General features: G+C 54.4%; 1 protein-coding gene and 1 long non-coding RNA gene across 3 annotated transcripts; one reads left to right on the top strand and one right to left on the bottom strand.

The window, feature by feature from the left end:
- Positions 1 to 4,778: 4,778 nt before the first annotated feature.
- On the bottom strand, positions 4,779 to 6,467 carry POU4F2 (POU class 4 homeobox 2). Its single transcript, XM_068940987.1, has 2 exons — positions 6,186 to 6,467; positions 4,779 to 5,727 (listed from the first exon to the last, which is right to left on the bottom strand). Exons 1-2 carry the CDS (start codon positions 6,465 to 6,467, stop codon positions 4,786 to 4,788), a joined length of 1,224 nt encoding a protein of 407 aa, XP_068797088.1. The 3' UTR covers positions 4,779 to 4,785.
- Positions 6,468 to 8,298: 1,831 nt separating this feature from the next.
- On the top strand, positions 8,299 to 20,225 carry LOC104153370 (uncharacterized). Of its 2 annotated transcripts, none has more exons than XR_011140951.1 (4): positions 8,299 to 8,614; positions 11,101 to 11,227; positions 11,405 to 11,568; positions 11,702 to 20,225. It is a non-coding gene; the product is annotated as an uncharacterized lncRNA (long non-coding RNA). The 2 variants fall into 2 exon arrangements; XR_011140952.1 differs by lacking the exon at positions 8,299 to 8,614 and adding an exon at positions 9,090 to 9,174.
- Positions 20,226 to 20,694: the final 469 nt, after the last annotated feature.

Genomic DNA, 20,694 nt, shown 5'->3' with positions numbered 1-20,694 from the left:
GGCACGCGGAGTTTTCTTGGAGATTTTTGGCGGTGAGTGAGTGGGATTTGGTTGGGTTTTGGGGGGTTTTTTTGGTCCCTCCCCTCCTTCCCGGCGGATTTCCTGGCGACTTGTCCCCCGCCGAGGGAAGGAGCCCGGGCCGCGGCCGCCGGCCGGTCCCCGCGCCCAGGGCTTCACCCGGAAAACGGGAACTGCGAGAAAAATCCCACGGGAAAAGCGCCTCCCGCCTCCGCTTCCCACGCCTCGCCCGCGGCCCAGACGGGGCGTCCCGCGCCGGGCTCCGCCGCCCTCCCGGAGCGGGATTTGGGGAGAAAACCCGCCGCTCCCCCCTCCCCCCCGGCTTCCCCGCGCAGCGCCCGGCGGAGCCCAGCGCCGAGGCGGGCGGCGGTGCGCGGGCGCGGAGGCCCCGCCGCGGCCCTGCTCACCTGGGCGGCCCGGGGGGGCGCGGGCTGCGCCCCTCGCTCCGCGCTCGCTGCCCCGCTCCATCGATTTGCTGCTGCAAAAACGCGGCGCGCTCTTATAGCAGCCACGAGCAATTAATATTGCATTAACCCTATAAAAAAAAAAAGGAAAAAGAAAGAAAGAAAAGAAAAGAAATCCCAAAGCCCCGGAATACCGCACCCCATCAAAGCCATCTATTATTAACGAAAGTGTAATTGGAGACCTGAGGGGTGTGCGTGTGTGTGTGTGTGTGTGCGTGTGCGTGCGTGCGTGTTGTGGGGCAAGGCAGGAAAACACAAGCGTGCCCGTATTCCAGGCAGAAAGGGGAGCCGAGGGTGGCTAATATTTAATTTCAGGTCTGTGGTTTTCTAATTCGAGATTAAAAGCAGTCACGTCTTTGAAGCCAGACACTTGGTGTAAATGTACAGTTAAAATATTCTATTCCATGGTCCCCAGACAGAGCTCCGCTACTCCCAGGCTTCATTAAATTTTAATTATCATCCCAGACTGGAGCAAGGGAAGAGGGGGGAAGACTGTCCACCTAATTGCAATTGATAAAGGCAAAGAAGCCTCGATGTGTTCCCTCTCCGCGCTCGCGCAGCGGGTGGGGGTGCTGGTGCTGGTGGTGTTTCCATGTGGCTTAACGCCAGCGAGGGCAGCGTGAGCGTCGCTGCGGCGGGCGCTGCGCATCGCGAAAGAAGAAAGAAGGAAAAAAAAAAAAGAGGGGGGGGGGAGTGATGTTAGAAATGTGTGTGGCGGGGCCGGGGGGGGGCGGGGGACACGCGGCACACAGCCGCTCGTGGAGGGACCCGGCGAAAGCCCCGCGGAAGAGGCAGGGGCTCTACTGGGGGCTCCGCAGGTGGGAGATGAAAGCTTATTGTCTCCCAAAACAAAGCCGGCTGCTGCCTCGCGCCCCGGCGGCCCTGCGCGGCCGCGGGCGGCATGCCCGGGGCCGGCTCCTGCCCGCGCCTCTGCGCGCCCCCGGCCGCGCTTCTCCGCCTGCCCCTTGCGGGAGGGGCAGCGGCGCGGCCAAGGGCGGCTGCGGGCATCCTGCCTCTAGCGCGGGGAGCCGGGGAGCGCGCTGTCTGCCGGCGCCGAGCGGGCAAAAGGGGAAGCCCGCCGCGTTTGCTTCCTAAGCAGCTTCCTATTATCACATCGCCACTTAATTTTATTTCCATTTCTCTCCAAGTTAAATAGGAAGACTAGCTCACAGGGGAGCTGCCATGTGCCTGCAGACTGGGGATGTCAAGCGGAGAGACTCGCTGTGCAAAGTTAATTTCAATTCCCGAGGAGGATTTCACATGCAGGCTCGCTCTGACCCACAGTAATTAGCTGAGATAACTAATGATTACTTACTTATTCCTTGTAATTATCTGGATTTAATAATTCGCTGTGTAATTTATTAATTCGCCCGTAATAGCCTTTAAGTGAATGGCTCGGTTAAGAGGGCCGAGCGGAAGTTCAGAGGCCGCCGGCCGCCGGCGCCCCGGGGCGCTTTTGGGGCGCTTTCTGCCGTTTCTAAGGGTCCGAGCCGCCTGCGCCGGCCCCTCGGCCCTGCCCGCCCCCTTTTTGCCCCGCTTTCCTCTCAAAACCACCGCGGAGGCCCCCGCCGGGAGGGGGGGTTTCCGCGGGGCAGCCCCGGCTGTCGCCGCCGTGTCCCGCAGCGGGGCCGGGGCTCCGCGGGCCCCCGCGCAAGGGCAGCGCTGCCGCCCCCAGCAGCCGCCCCGCACCGGCCTTTTCTTTTTTGGGAAGGGGGGGGAAAAGGGGGGGTTTCCGCGGCTCGTGGCAGGCAGAAGCCGCCCGGAGTGCCGAGGTCGGCAGTCCGGCGGCATTTCCTAATAATGCTAATAAATATTAATAATAACAAAAACAACAGCAATAGGCGTAGTAGGCGGTAGCAGCAGGAGCTGACGGGACCGCGGGCGGCTGCTCGCCCCGGCCGCCGCCGGTCGGGCCGGGCGCGGCGCTGCCTCCGCGCCCCTCCGCGCCCGCGGAGGCCCGGCCGCCCCGCGGCGCCGGCACTGACACCTCGCCGCGCCGGCCCGCACCCGCGGAGCGCCCGGGCGGCTTTGAAGAGGCAGCTGTGGAGCTGGTGGCGGAGCGGAAATATGAATATTTAATAGCGATTTGTGTATGATCTCCTCTCCCCCCCGCCCCCCCCCGCTCTCCTCGCCCAGCGTCGGGTTTCCCCGTCTTTTGTAAGCGACACTCGGCGAAATTACTTTTTTTTCCTTCTTCTTCTTCTTCCTTTTTTTTTTTCTCTTTTGGTTTTTGGCAGCTTTTTGAGTTCCCTGCGCCGCGAAGAAGAGCAGCTCGGGTGGCGGCGGCTCGGCGGGGCAGAGGGCCGCGGAGGGGGCGCCTCCGCCCCCCCCCAAATCACACACACGCAAATCACACACATGCACACGCACAACTCACACACGCGCGCTTGGGGACGGCGGCGGCCCCTCGCCCCCGCGCGCCCCTCCCCGCCCCAAATCACGGCTCGCCACTGACCGCCCCCTCGGACACGCAGAGGTGACCCGCCGCCACGACCGCCGCCGGGCGCTACAAACCACCAGCAGGGGAAAAACCACCCGCCTCGCTTCGATTTTTAGCCAAAAAAAAAAAATCTATAGATAGATAGCTACACCTCTATATCTATGCGCGACCCGGGCGCAACGTTAAGCTCAGTAGCAGGCTTTGGAGGAAGAAAAGAACCAGCAAACGCGCTTTGCCAATAAAAGGTTAAAATCTTTTTTAATGAAAGACGATTCAACGACATTTAAAAATAACTTAATACATTACTGTAATAAATAAACCTCCTATTAACAAAACCAACGAAATCGCGTCATATACAGAACTTAAGACTTCAAATAGTCTCAAATAGAACAGCGATACAGCGAAATCTGTAAGAATATATCTATATGTGCGTCAATTCGAATGAAATATTTACAATACATACAGGTACCAAACCAAGTACCCTGTTTTACTGTTGTTGTTCCAAAAGAATTGTACCAAACAATGTGAATTTACAAGCAGTGCAGGCTCGCTCGCTCGCTCGCTCGCTCGCGCTCTTCCTTAAAAATTTAAATTTGGCTTTTCTACAAACAGACCTCCAAAACCGGACTTTCCTCCAAGGAAAAGTATTGCGATTAAAGGTAATAAATAAGCCACCAACCGACCATCCAAATAAGTAAATAAATAAGGAAACAAACGGCCAAATAAATAAATAAATAAATAAGTACCCGAGCCGGTCGGAGCACCGTTGCGCTCCAGCTTAGACGTTTCGAGAGACAAATACGGTGCCGGAAAAGCCACCCGCGGCCACGGCCCCCCGCCCGTCGGCTCCCCTCGCCCCGGCAGCGGCGGGCGGCGGGCGGCGGGCGGCGGCGGGCTGGGAATCCCCATTAAATATGTAACGCCGTAAACAAGTACCTCGGACAGTGACTCCGTCCACGCAAATAATGTAGGACATCTACTACAGGGTGCCGACGCCTTACAAACAGGAATACGCGCCAGAGAAATACCTTCGGTTCCGGGGACAATTTACAGATGGCCAAAAGGGACGTTGAGGAGGAGGAGGAGGACGAGGAGGAGGAGAAGAGGACGGAGAAAAAAGCGCACGTTCATAAATCCTACCAACACAAAATATTTGATCCTCACTATCCTTTTTTTTTTACTTTTATCAAGACTTAGATTAAAGAGGTGTAATTAATTAGAATGAGCACGAAATGAAGTTGCTAGAGAGATAAATTAATAATTTACAAGGGGTTGTTTGGCAGTAATCTAATAATAGCTTTCGAAGACCAGTGAACACAGCAGGATCAGCTCTTTCCCTAAGCGGTATAACTTCGGAGAAGGAAAAGGATAATAACCACAGTAAAAATATATATATATATATATTTATAATACGCAGTGTAAATGCAGAAAAACCTGCCATCTGTTTTTTTTCTTTTCTTTTCTCTCTCTCTCTCTCTCTCTCTGTTTTTAAATCAAAATACTTTTGAGACGTCTCTCGCGGCGCAAGCCTTCCCCTCTAAGATTCAAGTTTCAGTCTGGAGTCGATTTAATTTCTGGGAAGAAGAAGAAGAAGGAGAAGAAGGGGGGGGGGAGAAAAAAAAAAGCCAGCAAGCCGGCCGCCCAGCGCAGCTTCGCCCCGCACCGCGGCGCGGCCCTGAGCAATGCGAGGGCACCTTACTTGGCGGCGGCGGCGGCGGCGGGGGCGATTGGATTTTGTTTTTTTTTATTATTATTATTTTTTTTCACACCCCCCCCTCCCCCGTTTTGCCGGCGGGGGAGGAGGAGGAGGAGGAGGAGGAGGAGGAGGAAGAGGAGCGGGGCGGCGGGGCGGGGGGGGCGGCCTTAAATCCCGGCGGAGTACTTCATGCGCTTCTGCTTCTGCCGCTGGTTGCAGAACCAGACGCGGACGACGTTTTTCTTGAGGTCGAGCTTCTCGGCGATGGCGGCGATCTTCTCGGAGGAGGGCCGCGGCTGGAGGGCGAAGTAGGCCTCGAGGGAGCGCTTCTCCGGGGCGGCGATGGAGGTCCTCTTGCGCTTCTTCTCGGCGCCGGCGAAGAGCTCGGGCTTGGCCAGCTTCTCGCGGTGCGCCTTCTCGGCCTCCTCCAGCCAGGCCTGCAGGATGGGCTTGAGGGCGATCATGTTGTTGTGCGAGAGGGTGAGCGACTCGAAGCGGCAGATGGTGCTCTGGCTCAGCGAGCCCACGCCCGGGATCTTGAGGTTGGCCAGCGCCGAGCCCACGTCGGCCTGGGTCACCCCCAGCTTGATGCGGCGCTGCTTGAAGCGCTCGGCGAAGGCCTCCAGGTCGCGCGGGTCGGCGTCCACGTCGCTCACGCAGCCCATGTGGGCCGGCAGCCCGTGGGCGTGGGCCATGCCCAGCGCCGCCGGGTGCATGGGGGTCATGCCGGCCATGTGGGGAGCGTGGCCCGGCGTGGACACCACGGCGCCGTCGGGGGCCGCCATGGCCCCCAGCGCCAGCCCCGGCGTCAGGTGCTCCAGCAGGTCGCCCTCCAGCGCCTGGTGGGGCTGGTGGTGGTGGTGGTGGTGGTGGTGGTGGTGGTGGTGGGTGCCCGACAGGGCGGACGGGTGGGAGATGGGCACCGAGGAGGAGGAGGCGGCCGAGGTGCAGGGGATGGTGTTCATGGTGTGGTACGTGGCGTCCGGCTTGAAGGGGCTGTGGTGCGGCGGGTGGTGGTGGTGGCTCTTGCTCGGGGAGACGATGTCCACCGCTGCCAGGGCTTCGGCGCGGGCCAGCAGGCTCTCGTCCAGACCGCCGAATATATTGCTCTGCAATTGCAAATAGAAGGCGCACATAACGCTCAGCGGGGAATTCGCCTCCCTGCGCGCTCCGGCGTGCCACTAAAACCTCCCCAGCATGTTAAAAAAGAAATCCTGGAGAAAAAAAAAAAAAAAAAGAAGAGCGAGCGAGCGAGCGAGCGAGCGCGGCGCGCACACACACGCGCGCACACACACACACCCGCACGCACGCACACGGACGGACGGACGGACGGACGGACGGACACACGCACCCGCCGCACCAGCCCCACGCAGCATCCCAGGTCATAAAAATTAATACGGGCGGCAAGAGGCGCCGCATGCATAAGTTGAGCGAGCGCCCGGCGGCGCCGGGTGATTTGCTGCGCGGCCATGAAAAAATCATCAAGCGGGGGGCGGGGGGGGGGGGGGGCCGGGGTGGGGGGGGGCCGCCGCGCTGCTGCCCCTTAAAACGGGCGGCGGGCACCTACCGGAGGGGTGGGCAGGCAGCCTCGCCGCATCGCCTCCGCGCCGCCGGGGCCGCTGCCGGAGCCGCCGCCGGAGCCGCGGCCGGCGGAGCCGCCGCTGCCGCTGCCGCTGCCGCCGGGGGAGGCGGCGGCGGGGGCGGCGGCGGAGGGGCAGGGCGAGGCGGTGTGCAGGGCCGGGTACTTGGTGTCGTGGAGGCTGCCGCTGCCGCCGCCGCTGCCGCCGCCGCCGCCGCCGCCGCCGTGGGGGATGCTGAAGGGCTGCTTGCTGCTCAGGGACATCATCATGGTGCTGGCCGCCGCCGCGGCCCAGCCCGCCGGCAGCCCCGCTCGCAAGGAGGGCAGGGGCGCGGCGGCGAGGGCGCAAACCCCGCGGAAAAGCAAAAGGAGCCCGTTTTCCCCCCCCTTCCCCCCCCGCCGCCGCCTCTCCCCTCCGAAAGGAAAAAGAGAGAGGAAGGGGAAAAAAAAAAAAAGGAGGAGGAGGAGTGGGAGGAAAAGAAAAATTAAAAAAATCGAATAAAATCCCAGCCGGCTGGCCGAGCCGCGCCGGGCCGGGAGAGGCGGCTGCGCGGGCGCTGCGCGGGCGCTGCGCGGGGCCGGCTCCCTGCCCGCCGCCGCCTCCGCTGCGGCGCCGGCCCTCGCCGCTCGCCGAGTGCCCTCGCCGCCGCCTCGCCGCTGGGTTTTACTCGCTCCCCTCCCCGCCCTCCCCTCTCGCCTGTCACTACAGCCCGACTCCGCGGGAAGAGCCCTCCGCGCCTGCCTCCTCCTCGGGCTCCCGCGCCCCCCCCTCGCCGCTCCCTGCCCTCCCCGCCCACGCCCACGCGTGCTCCCGCGCTCACCCCTGCGCCGCGCCGCGCCGCGCCGCGCCCGCCGCCGAAAGGGGAGGGAAAAGCCAATACATAAATAAATAAATAAGAAGCAGCCCCCCTCGCCCAATCCCTCCTTTATTAAAAAAAAAAAAAAAGAGAGAGGGGGGAGGAGAAAAAAAAAAACAAGAGGAAGAAGGAAGGAAAAGTCCCGTGAATGAAAAGCAGCGCGGAGTTTCCCCGGCGCGGGGCTCTGGCCGCGGCAGCGCGGAGCGGCCGCGGCCGCGGTGGGGCGGGCGCTGCCCGCGCCGGGAGGCGGTGCCGGGGCTCCGCGGGGCCCCGCGGGGGCGCAGGCGGCCGGGGGCGCTCCGGCACCGCTGTCCCGGCAGCGTCCCCCGTGCCTTTCCCTCCCAAAACGGGGGGAGGAAAGGGCCGGGATGGGGGGGGGAGAGAGAGGACGGGGAAAGTCAGCTTTACTTAAGGTGGATGGGTTTATTTCCCTGAATTTTACTTTGCACCAGGAGGTTAAAATAAGTGCTTAGGTGTTTAATTTCTCACCTAAACAGCAGACTTGGTAATTTTAAGGGAAATAAAAAAAAAATTACATTGTATCAGCTCTCACTGTCGCCAGCTCGGAGAAATGAAATAAATCAAAGTTAAAAGCTTGAGTATCATTTAATTATGGTGCGAATAGCGCTTGGAAAGAAGTAGAACAACATCTCTAAACAAATTATGGCCGGGCCAGGAAGGAATTATTAGATTGAAATTTCATTTAGGCTCGGGAGACACAGCGCTTCAATATGTAATCTGTTATGCCTCATCTGATTTGTATGCTTAATTCAGCTTGACGAATTTATTAGTTTTCATAATAGTAAAAAAATTGAGCAGCACTATGGGCTAATGCATTGTGTGTACTATAAATTGTATGTCACCGTTGAAAGGCTGAAGTCTATAGAAATCTTTTATTAATGACAACATAGGAAAGAGGATTTTCTTGCAAGCCTTTAAGGAGTTCATGCCAAACCTCCGTGCTTCGTGTCTCAGTAGGCTATTAACATATCGCCATACTAATTAGGCTACTTCACGAGTGATATAATTTCAAACTTTAAATTACGTTCTAATTAACAAGGGTTGTCCAATTTGCTTAATCTTCAAAAGGCTTTTCGGCTTGTCTAATTAGTCTAAACTATTGAGCATCTCAAGCGCCTAGTAAAAAGCCATAAATAATATTTTTGTATTTTCATTTAAATATCGGGTAAAGTTTACCAGAAAGACTCGAAAGCCGTGACGGGAAGGGGCTGGCAGAGAGACAGATGTCCTTCTACCTCCCTCCGCCTGAGTCATTGCAGCTCCTTTTGCCGTCCCTCTGCTCCCGCTTCAGCCTCCCAAGCAGCAATCATGACCTTTTCCGTTTCCGTACGAGCTTGCGACGAGGTTTTCAGAGAAAACAGACGCGCAGGAAAAACCTCTTGCTTGCCGGGGAGGGAAAAAAACAAAACAAAAAAAGAGCAAAATAGCGCCTTTGCACTCGGAAGTCCGAAGGAAACCAACACATTGTGCATGAGCGGAACCGAGAAAAGGGCTTTCTACTCCTCGCTCTTTGGCTGAACTTTGCTAGCAGTAATGACGGTAGGGATAACAATAATATTCTTCTTATTATTTGAACCGTAAAAAATCTCTTTACCGTATACATTTAACCCCTCCCGCCTTGAGCGTAATTACTTGCAATCGTCGTTTTAATGTATGCCGTCACATGGGAGAGTGGCGAGCGCATATCGTTAATACGAATTAATCTTGATTTTAATAGCAACTGACAGCCGATCTCCAAAAATGCTAAACACTTATCGCCCCTTCCCCTGGCGCCCTACGGTGCCCCCGCAGCCGCCGCCGGCGCGCTGCAAAGCCCTCGCCAAAACTTTGTCGGCGCCTGCTCGGACCCAGCAAAACCAGGGGGGGCTCCGCGGCCCGCGCAGCTGGGTTTTAACGCCGACCCGGCTCCCGCGGCCGCGCTCGGCCGCCGCCGCCGCTCTGCGCGGCCCCGGGGCGGCCCCGACGCCACGCCGATGGGCTGCCCCGGCGAGACACCTCCCCTCCCCCCCCCCCCCCCCGCGGCCCGCGCAGACACCGCGGGAGGGAATCGCCGCCGCCTCGCGCGTGTCATAGCCCCGTCCGGATCGACGATCAAACAGGTAGAGCCGCGCATCCGTATTTCACCGAACCTGATGCGCCCCGTGAGTCTGTAATCCCTGAAGCTGGGCGCCGCGCCGCCCCGCCGCGCTCCCCCGCCCCCCCCCGGCCCTGGTTTGGGGCCGCGGCCGGGGGCACCCAGCGCCGCTGCCCCCGCCGGGCCGGCCGGGCCGCCGGCAGCCCAGGCGAGTCACAAAATCAGCCGTAAGAGCCCGGTGCGATCAATGAAGCCTTTTGCCGTCCGTGGCGCCTCGTGCTTCCTGGCACTAAAATAAACGCCAGAAATCGAAACTTAATTACTTGAAAGAAATCCAGAAATCCCTCTGCATAATTTATCCGGGCAGTGTTTGTGTATTTATTTATTTATTTATTAGTGGCGTTTCGTGTTGAACGCCTACGTTTTACCTCCCCGCGTGCCCCCGTCCGGCGCCGCTCCGGTTTCGCTGCCCACCTTCAGGCGGCCGTGGCGCGGGCTGGCCCAGGCGGCCCCCCCCCCGCACCCAGCCCCACGCGTGCCCCGCGCCGTGGGCCCCCCCCAGGGGTCCCTTGCAGGGAGGGCGCCCAGGCCGCCGACCCCATCATCCGACCGGGGAGGGGAAAAATGGGAGGAGGGAAGGCTGCTCCCGTTGCCCGGAGGAGACGGCGTTTCTCCGTTGGAGCCGGCCAGCACCGTTCCTCGCCGAGTCCGGGGCGTTTCTGAGAGGTAACGATGCCAAAAAAGGCGATATTCCCCCTTTTACCACCTTCACGGTCTAAGCCGTTAGAAGCGGAGCGCTGTGCCGACCCTTTCCGACCAGCAGCGCCTGGAATAACCCCCTGACATAGCGGGGCAACGGTGGCGGTGACGTAGCTCGGTTATTCTGACAAACTCCCCCCTTGTCTTCGAGGAGACCCTGACCCTGTGGCCTGGCCGGTCCTCACGAGCTGGCTGCCGCGCCTGCTGGCTGGAAGCGCCGCGGCGGCCTTCCCGCTCGCCGCCTGAGGAGACCCCGCTCAGCGAGCTGCCGGCTCGGGAGCAAACTTTATCGGGGACACCTGAAGTAATGTTATGAAAGAATGAAAAATGCATTTGGGAGCTGCCTGGGAAATGAAGTACATTTTGATTTAACTTACATTAACAGAAACCTAATGTAAAAGTGAAGGGATCTAACAAAACCATTAATAATTTAAAAATAATTACAGATAGTCTATCCTTGCTGTTCATAACCACTCAACATTTTAGACAAAGAAAGCCGAATATTCTTCACGGGAGAAAGATGTGAGCGGACTGCTAAGCGGAAGCTGAGGCGAGCTGCGCGCCGTCCGGTTGGGGCTGCCTCTCCTCGCCTTGCCTGCTTCCCGCGTTCCCCGGGGCTGCAGCTGGGGCACGACCCCAAAATCCATCTCGCAGAAGGGAGCGGGACAGGGGGCAGGGGTGGGGGTGGAGGGCAGGCTCTGCCTCCGAACGGGACGTTTTAGCAGGCGAACATCACTGATTTCCAGCCCCCCCCTCCCCTTCATGCCCTACTTGCCCCTGGAGGTGGGTCCGGCCTGGCAGGGGAGGCCGAGGGGACGCGCTGACGCCCCGGGGCCTCGCCAGGCTCCGCTGCCCTTGGAGGCCGGCTGCAAAGGGCCTTCTCCACCCGCGCAGCTGTGATTTTCTCGCTCCTGCTCCGCTCTTTAGTGACGGCTGATCTCAGCCTCATAGCATCGCCTACCTGGCTTTTGATATCTCCTCGCGAAAGTTGTTTTTAATACATCCATTCCCATCCAAGTCTCCATTGTATGTTTTATGGCTCAAGGGTCTTGAGTATGCTGCAAAGCCATCGTTTTGCTCGTGTTTCTGTTTGTTCTCTTTTTTTTTTTTCTTTACATACACCTGCTGTCCAAACACTGTATAAAATCGAAGCAGCTGGATCTGAGGCAAACTTCACTGCTTTTCCTTACAGATAGAGATAAAATTGTGAAGAGGGGAATTCACAGATGTAAAGCGATTTCTTCTGGGAATGAAAGTACGTGACTGTACAAAACAGAGGAGAGTCTTGCAATGAACCCATCTAACAAAGAGCTTTACAGGTGGGACACATTTCTCACCTCTTCCCCAGCTGCTCCTTGCACTGAAAACATTAAGATCTCATGGATCAATAAAAAAAAAAAATCACAGGGTGGATGTCCTTGGGACTCTATTCTTGCTGATCCTGGGATCTTGGATTACCGTTCATTAATTATTTTCATTAATTTCACTTGTTACAGATGCGTGATCACAAATCATATTGCAAACACATCCACTAATGAAGGGTGAAAGTCCTCTCTGCCCCCTTACGCCCTTTAAAAGGAGCAATGAGAAAGTGCGAGTTCGAGGCGCAGCTGCTGCCCGCAGGACGGTGCTACGGCACAAGACAGTGCTTGCGTATCAGGTACGTTTCTGGACCTGCTGTAACTCAGAAAGAAGTATTTTGATTTTCCGTCTGGTCGTTAAACTTTGGCACATCCTCAGCTCGCAGGTTTTATCCCTTCCAAATTGTGCATGTCCTCTGTCGTCTCCTGCAGTGTTTTCGAAGGGGGTCTGAGGTCCTTTTCTGCCCCCTTCCCCACCCTGTGCGTTGGCTGATCTGGTCGTACTTTCCCAGTATGCAGCGTGTGCCGAAGAAGAGCCGACCGATTTCGGCCGGGAAGTGAAGGCACGGCAGACGGTAGGCACCTGAAAAGATGACGGCAGCATCATGCTCCTAGCGACACTGTCTCCAGCGGAGAGCTGCGATTTTAAAATCGGTGTAACGGTTGTGGCGCGATGGCGTGGCGCACTGCTCAGTGACGCGCAGCATGTCGTTGAGGCGCGACGCCTTTTTTTGAAAACAACGCCGGTCAGACGCATGCGCGCTGGTCACACAGCCCAGAGGCAGGCGGTGCTCAGCTGTGGTGCGGGGTGCGCGGCGCTGCGTGCTCTGCGCGTCCCGCGCGGTTTTGCTTTGGTCTCGCATGGGCTTGTCTGACTTTGAGAATAGGTAGCGGGAGATTTCCCTGGACAATTCTGTCATAAATCCCTGTTTTTCCTCCTTCTGATTCAATGATGAGAGCGTGCAGGGACTTGGCAGCGGCCGGGCGGGAAAGCCACTCGGCTAGTGCCTGCCAGGGGCACGGGTGCCCACCGAAGCGCTGCTCGCCGCAGCATCGGGGACACCGAGCTCCGGCCCAGTCTGCAATAACCAGGCTCCTCCTCCATGAAAACCAGGCTTTTAGTCTCAAAAGACGTATCCGCAGGTGAGTGCAATGATATTATTGATGGGTGACAGGGGTCCAGCCTATATGTGGCAATAGACACTCGTTTAACTTGTATTTGAGGCTAATCACAATCTTTCCTTCTGTTAAAACTCATGAGGAATGCACTCTGCCTTTCCTGCAACCCCTGGGCACGCATCGAAGCACTTCCTTTCATTCGCAGAGCAGGGGCAGGTCCCCTTCTACATGCTACCAGCCCTCTTTATAAATGAAATGTTGTACTTTCTGCAGATTGGTGGTATAATGAAACAGCATTGGGAAGTGCCTCTGTAGCTCATATCAACGTTTCCTATTGGGAAAAAAAGCCTGTTAGGATTATGTTATCCTGTGTCTCTTGCAGTCTTGAGACAGCAGTCTAACTCCAGTGAAATTTTGTACTGAAGGCAATCAAGTAGATCAATCGGCATTTTACTGGTAACATCAGACATGATGAAATTGTTCCATGTTAAGAACTGCAAATATACACACAAATCGGGAACAGATCAGAAACAGAAATGTGAATATAAAGAAAAAAATCAGAAGGAAAAGCAATGATACGAAAAAAAAGAAAAAAACTACAGAAGATTAATAGCTGACTGACGTATATAGCCAGCCCGGTATATAGTTTAAAATGTAGTTAACTCAATTTATAGCCTGCAACAGAAACTTCTGTGGGTGCATTTATTCAGAAAAGCCCTTATGCACACAGCCAGCTTTCAGCATTTTGCTGAGTTGAGATGAACTGAACTTCTCTTAGCTGCTTTGCTCAGTACGGGCCAGCCGGACCTGGGACAACATAAAGAGGCTGCAGCTTTAAAACTCCCAAATATCATCGTCACGCGACATATGTGCATGCATATTGCTATATATACAGTAAAAATATAGCATCAAATAGTATTTTTACATGTTAGCCTTGTTGAACAGTTGGGCTGGGGAGGGGGGTACCCTGAAATAGTTGGATCAATAGCTGCTCGGATCAAATACATGTGGTTTTTCTCGCTGAGGCCGGCACGTGCTCAGTAAGGGCGCTGGTGCCCGCACAGCGGCCGGGCTGCATCCTCCTCTTTCCCAGCGACTTGGGCCGCCGGCAGGCTGCTGGACACGTCCTCGCCGGCTCCCCCCTCGTCCCTCCAAAGCGGGCCAAAACGCTCTCTACGTCACCAGGTTTTTGAAAAACTGGTTTGCTACTGTTTTGCAATGGAGGGGGGAGGTTGGATTTGGCAGCCTGCTTTAAGTGGCAACAGCTGTTTAAAGGCTCTCAGCTGGAAGGGGCTGACGAAGGCATTTAGGGCCCCCTTGGTGGGGTTTGTCCCCCTCCTGCCTGCTTCGTTCTGCCTGTGGACGGCGTTGGGGCTCTTGGCCCGCTGTGCCCAGAAATCGTCCTAACCGGCTCTGACGGCCGCTGAAGCTCCTCTGTGCTCCTGGAGGTCAGCTGGGGTCGGGCGCTGCGCAGACGCCAGAAGCTGGGTCCGGGAGGGATTCCTCCGGAAAATGTTTTCTGAAGCCGGCTCGCGCCAGCGGAGGGGCAAAGCGAGCCCGTGGTGGCCCCGCTTTGCTGGCCTGGGGCCCTGCGCGCCCCCGTCCTGTGGGTGATGTGGATGCGTCAGCCTCCTCTCAACTGGAGGCAGAAGCAAACGGTGCTCAAAATTCCCCGTGAAGTGAGCGCTTGGCAGGACGGTGTTAAAAACCGGTGCCCTCCGGGAGACGTTGAAGAGGTATGTCTTTAAATGAAACTTAATTTTTATATTGGCTCTCTGTCATGTCTGTGTTATCTTATTGCACGTCCCCGGTATCGCACAGCGTGGCGTGTCACAGCGTGTTGCACGAGGATTGTATGCAACCGTGGGAATGCTGTGTTGGTCAAAAAATAAACAGGAACACAGCTGCCTTACAGTGACACCCAAGGCAAGAGATGCTTCGATCCAGAAATACGATGGCTTGAGCTATGCTCGTAAACTGTGCAGCTCTTTGAAGATGGACTAAAAGGCCAGGAAAACTCAGGGACTAAATAAGTAAGGGGTTAAGTGCTGGGAGGCCGAAGCAACTTAAGCCCGAGTGCTTTAGATGCCATGAGTAAGGAGAGGAGGGAAAATAAAGGTGGCAGCAAGGCCATCTTCACGTGCAGGAGCGAGGGGAAGGAGGTGCGAAAAGGCTTTTGTTTCCAGAGCGAACCTGTGCTCTGTTGGCGCGGGCGCCCTCCGGCCGGGCTGCGCGAGCCCTCGGCGCGGGCTCGGCGTTCTCCCGCCGTCGTGGATAAGCTGCGGCAGCACGGCCTGTACGCACCCCGTTTCTCAGCAGAGATTTAAGACAGACCCACAAAAGTACATCCTGCGTGGGTGTCTTCCTCAGAGGGCTGGTGCACTTGTTTCTCTGCACCAGGGATGCGCGATGGAGGGCTTCATCTGTGCTGCAGCATAACAAAAACGGAGGGTCTCGGGGGGGCTAGCGGGCTTGCTCCCCTGCCTACACGTTTTGATAAGGCTTTTCCTTGGGCGCTGCAGAGCAGCGTGAGAAACAGTCACGGTGCGGGAGGGGGCAGCAGGAGCTGCTCCGTCGACTCGGAGCAAAATCGCTCTGCGCACGCCAAGCAGGCCAGTCGGACAAAGACGGAGGGCGGGAACGCTGATTTGGGGAAAAATACATGGCCAGATCCTCCTTGTTAAGCTTGTGTGTGGTTTTTTGTTTTTTGGTTTTTAATTGAAACTGAAGATCCCCCCCCCTTTAATTCAGAAACAAGCAAGTGAATTGGAAGGGTTTACGTCGGATTTGCAGGGACGGGTGAACGCTCCCAAGGCTCCCGCGAAACGAGCAGGGACGGGGGCGTAGCTGGGTCGCCCTCCTCCACGAGGTGAGGCTCACGACCGCCTCTTTCAGAGAGGCGGCCCGGCGACGCAGCATCTTTAAAACATGCCGCTTATCGCTACCGGACACCGAGAGAAACGGTGCCGTATCGCCACGTCGTGCTTGTTTCTGTGTAGTGCCGATAACCCTGTTCCCACCCCAATGAAGCCCATGCGCAAGGTGTGGTGGGAACAACGGGCCTCTGCCTGTGGGTGAACAGCCCAGCGGCTTGGCCCTGAGCTGGGCAACTGGTGCCCCTACGGGCGCTACAGGCGCCCGCAGAGCCCCGACCGTGGGCAGGCTGCTGCCTTCCCCCGTCGGGGCCAGCAGCGTCCGCTGAACGGGAGTTTGGCCTGAATCTACAGGAGGGACGTATCTACTGGTGCTATTAAAACTGGGAAAATGCAAAGTTAAATTTGCAAGCTTTTCTCTTAAGTGGGGGAAGAAACCCCAAATATTTAGCAAACAACAGGAAAAAAAGTGGTTGTTTGTGCACACAGAGGTACCTTTGCAAGAGAAAGATCATCTTCCAGGACTGGTTCAAACATGCTTGGGAACCGGGGACTGTCACCTACAACCTTCTGCTTCAGGTCTGAGACATGTTTATTTGACTTGGCCTGCAGGGGTCTGTGTGTGCATGTCTGTGTGACTAGCTAAAACACACAATCTCATACCTACTGCCAACATAAAACAAGGTGCCAGAAGACAACAAATCTTGGCCTAGGCAGGAAGGAAAAGCATCCTCAGTGATGTGGGAAGAGGGTAAGGGAGCGAAGCACCACCACAGCAGATATCAGCTGCGTTGCCCACCGTGCCATGTGTGCAGGCACTTGGGTGCTCCAGCGCTGGTACAGAGACTGGATGGTGGCAAAGGCGCCAGGCAGCCCCTGAGCATGGGCAGTGGAAGAGATGGGCCGGTGACCAACATGTGATAGATGATCTCAGGAAAAGGGTGAGCACAAAGCTGAAGGATCAGCTTAATCAACAGTAAACTTAGTTTGTGATGGCAAAACCATCAAGTTATAAGAGAGGAAGTCCTGAACAACTATGGATATTTTTTATATATTTTTTTAACATAATGGCAAGGAAGAATCCTGAGAGACAGAGGTAGGTGGTGTTTGGTTTTGTAACTTCCAGAAGCAAATAACAAAACAACAACAACAACAAAACAAAACCATCACCGCCCCCCTCCAAAACATTAACTCAGCCTCTGCTCTGAACTGGGTGAAGCAAAGTCCATGAGAACTTCAGCACTTGCTAAATAGTTATATTATTGTTCATCCCTGCACTTACCTAGCTTGGTCCCAGGGTTTCCTCTTTTTCTCCACCAGAACTGAGTTAAAGTAAGATCTTGATCAGACTTGTTTCAAGAATATGCTCCAGCAAACTCAAAACAAAAATGATGTAGATAGTGACTGACAAACAATGTGTTTAAGGTTCAGAAAACAAAGCAGCTTAAAGGCTGCTTTCTATTTGAAGCTTCCCATTGGCTCAAAGTTTTGGGAGGTTCAGAGGTCCCATCAGCCCAGCTGCTGACCATCTCTGACTGCAGCACGCCCACCTTGCCTGTGCCTTTACCTTCAGTGGGAGTTCGACTACAAGTAGGTGAAACCAGATAACGTTCCCCCATGTAGAGCGTGAAGACTTATGTCATACCGGAGTAAATTTAAATATGGTAGGTTTGGCAATGTGCAAGTTCAATCCCATTTATTTTCATAAGAAACTGGCCAAACAATGTCAGGGGAGGTTAATTTCTTTTGATTCTTCTAAATAACCAAGTGGCTTGCTTAATAATGTCTTGTGCAAATTGGATTGTGAGGAAAAGCGCCCGCATAACCGCATGAGCTCACTTCTGCCACTCCAGTTTTCCATTCCTCCAGTTTTCCAGTTTGCCTCCGGCTCTTTGCCGTCGTGGTCGAGGTGAGCAGGAGACCCGATTTGCCGAGTCACCTGCAGGGTGACGTCGCGTTGCCAACTCTCCCGAGCAGCGGCTGCTCTCCCATATGTATTTTTGTGATGGAAAGCACAATGGTGCTTGCTTCTGGCTCGTGCCTTCAGAAGCAGCTACGACACCAATAAGTAAAAGTTAATTGCAAATTTATTTCCACACAGCAATAAGGAAAAACACTTGGGGCCAGTTTTCCTTAAAGAAAAGGGGGGAAGGCCTGTTCAGCACTCATTTGATTAACCCATGCTGTTAATCACTGCCAGGTTTGTAAACCTCTATTATAAACCTGTTACTCTAAGGGGTTTTATAGTTCAGTGAGTGAAAAACAGCTTTAGGGCTTGGGAAGGTAAAAGTAGCAAGAAGTACGAGTAGAAGCACTGAGCCTTTGAAGAAGGGTATAAATAATTAGCAACATATTTCATGTGGTCTCTTTCTTCAAGATATACTGCCAGACCTGGGAGTTTATCAGAACATGGCGAAAAGGTAGAAAGAGCTGCATGTTTATTCTGGTGCAACTATGCTTAAGTCTAAAAGTCATTTAGTATATTGGAAACTATTCTGGGCAGCATATTTAGATAATGGCTCTGCACTGCTAAACCGCTTCTGAATCCGGTGCGTTTTCTCCAGAAGGTGCGTCTGTCCAAAAGGTTTTTTGGGCTCTTGCATCTTTTGAACTTTAGACCCATATTTCATAGTTGGAAAATATATGACGCAGGTGAGAACCTGAGCTGCATCTTAATAAAACAAAGCCATGTATCAGCAATAGTAGCTGACACAACTTCAGAAGATGGAAGGGAAAAAGCAGAGAAAATAGGAAACTAAGCTTGCAACACCTGAAAACACTCCAGCAAGAAGCCGGTGTGATATACTCATGTCTCCAAATCTGGGCAACAAAAACTTTGTTCTTGCTAATAAACAACAAACACAAACTCTTAAAATGTACGTACCTGGAAGCTAATGGCATCTCATCACAAGTGTCTCGGAGACCGAGCAGATCACTGATTTCAGCCTGGTTTGGTTCACTGTCATTCCAGGGTTTTTTTTCTATTTATATGGTATAACTGTCTGGTTTTTAGGGCAATACTTATGCTCTCTGAGTTTTAAGCATTAACATCGATCCCTGGGGAAAAGCTCACATTCGCCCCTTGTACGTTCCTTTGCTCACTCCTACCCGCGTAGAAACGCTGTGGTTGTCCATGCACGCGCTCTTGCACCACAAAGCCGCTTCTGCCTCAGGATAGATTAATGCTGGTCAGTTGGCTGATGTGGGGCAGGCAGGTATTGGAAAGCCACATGTTCGGAGGTAGAGGCTGTTGTGCAGAAATACATTGGTCTCTGCTACTTTCGGAGATGTTAATCGGAGTCCAGTGAGGTCAGGACGGTGAGTGTTTTTTCTATTAACCTGAGCAGAATCAAGATTTCGCTCTTCACCTTTTGCTGCCAATGCTTTTTGCCAGGCTTTGACGTTGATGAGAATCGATCAGTGTCAAAGAGTGAACTTTTTACTTTACCTCCAATTTCAATGTATTACTAAAACCATGATCTTAGTAGTAAAATCTTGTCACTGCGAAACCGTAGGCCAATTAATTTGTAGGTTATGGGCAAGATGCATTCCCCCCCCCCCCCTTACATTAGGAATTATGTGGATCTCCTTAGATAAAGCTATTGCAAACTCCTCCTATCGTTATTTCGTGTATGGGTTTGTATTTTAGGAGGCTTGCATGTACAGTTTTGTGTTTTACTGCCTTTAATTTGTATTTGTTCATTGCGCTTGTCTAACGATCTTAAGAGTATGCTGTGTTACTAAAGTACAGTTTTCTGCATTGGTGTGTTATATATTCTGCACAGATCCCCTTGTGTTTCATACCACTTCCACTGTACACAACAATAAGTTGTGGCGTACAGATGCATGGGAGAAGATTCTGCAATCTCTAATCCACCCAAGCTTAGTTTGGCAGTATGTGATCTTCTTCAACAACCCCCTATACCCCCCCCCCACCCCCCCGCCACAAAAACAGGGGAAAGAAAGAAGGAAAAAAAAAAAGGCAGAACCGGAGCTGGTGCATGTCTGAGGTTGCTGTCCTGACTGCTGCTGCGCAGTAAGCAGGCAGCTGCTCACTCCTGTCGCTGTCGGGAAGCAGCAACGCAGCCGGGCAAGGTGTTTGCCCACTGGAGTGAGACTCTGTGGCTCATCACCAATGGGCCATAAATTTGGTTAAGTCGGTGGCTTGGGCCTACTTGCAAGTCTGTAGACGGTCCGCGCGTTGCCTGCCTGCAAAGCTGTCTCCAACCGACTGTTGCGGCTCGCTTGTCTTTTCGGCTCCGTTCTCACTAAGAGCGCACTGCTGTCTCCTTTTTGTGCTTTTACCTCCTTCTGCTACTCCAGTGGGAAGCTACGTGCAAGAGGCTAATGGTGAAGCAGCAGAGAGTACACAGACAAATGCCAAGCCAGCCCTTCCTCCCCACCAAAGCTGATTGTTCCTGCCCTGGCTTTAACCCAGGAGGCAGTCTGTCGAAATTCAAGTCCAGCACGGCAAGCAGTAGAAAAAACAGATCCATATTCGTTTTTTTTGCCTAGCATTTGTCTCTCTGTCCCCCGGAAGTGGACACTCACCGGGTTATCTGATGTCCCACAGGAGTTAGACCAACTTGCCCGGTAGCCCCCGCTTGGGTACGTCTTACCCCTGCCTCGGCGGGGGCCGGCAGGGCAGGCGTTCCTGCCGGCAGCCCAACGGTGAGTGAAACCGCACCGCTCAGCCATCGCTGCGTCCGCTCTGCGGTCTGCCAAGAAGGGAAGGGAGCTCTTCACGCGCCTGCCTTGCAGGAGGTCATCGTTAGTTGGTCAAGATATCTCCAGCGCTGTTTTCCATGAATGTATTTGATACGGCAGCTTCAAGTTACGTCGTTTCGAACAGACAGGACGAACAGTTTATGAACACAGGCTTCTTAAAAGCAAGCTGGGAGGAGGAAGGCGGAGAGGTTTTTTACCGTATTTTAAGCCAAAAAGTTCCTTTGGCAGCAGATTTTCTGTAACAAGTGAGAACAACAAGAATTAGCTCTCTCAGCACTTCCAGCAAAGACTGTGTCTGTAATCAAAAGAATCAGGGCTTGTTTGACATAAACTGCACAATGGCACAGGAAAGATGCAGGAGGGCAGAAATATATTATCGAAGGCGAGGGAAACAAATTCCCGGCTCTACTGGGAACTCGAGGTTCTGGCTCCTTCTCGTGTGCAGCTACAGCTGGCATCCTCCCACAAAGGCGTAAAGGCAGGTCTGGCCGGTTGCGGCAAATCTTGGTGAGGAACAGGTCATAGCTGCGACCTACCTGATTTCTTATAATCCAAATACTTCCCTTTTTCTCCCTTTGTACACAGTTCTTCCTTATGCAGAAATGCAAATTCTCGCTGGACTCCTGAGACTTCAAAACTGATTTGAATTCTTATGTTCCCCCACAAAGGGTGAAGTAGGATATCCCAAGGTAGACAGGCCTCCAA

The sequence above is a fragment of the Struthio camelus genome, chromosome 4, assembly GCF_040807025.1.
Source record: "Struthio camelus isolate bStrCam1 chromosome 4, bStrCam1.hap1, whole genome shotgun sequence".
Lineage (NCBI taxonomy): Eukaryota > Metazoa > Chordata > Aves > Struthioniformes > Struthionidae > Struthio > Struthio camelus.
Note: the sequence above shows the minus strand (reverse complement) of the source record. Positions and strands in the feature narration are given on the sequence as shown.

Excerpts from the sequence above, each read along its gene's own strand:
- POU4F2 (XM_068940987.1), bottom strand. The coding sequence starts at position 6,467 with ATGATGATGTCCCTGAGCAGCAAGCAGCCCTTCAGCATCCCCCACGGC. Across the intron at positions 5,728-6,185 it reads GCTGCCTGCCCACCCCTCCG|AGCAATATATTCGGCGGTCT; the intron begins GTAGGTGCCCGC and ends TTGCAATTGCAG.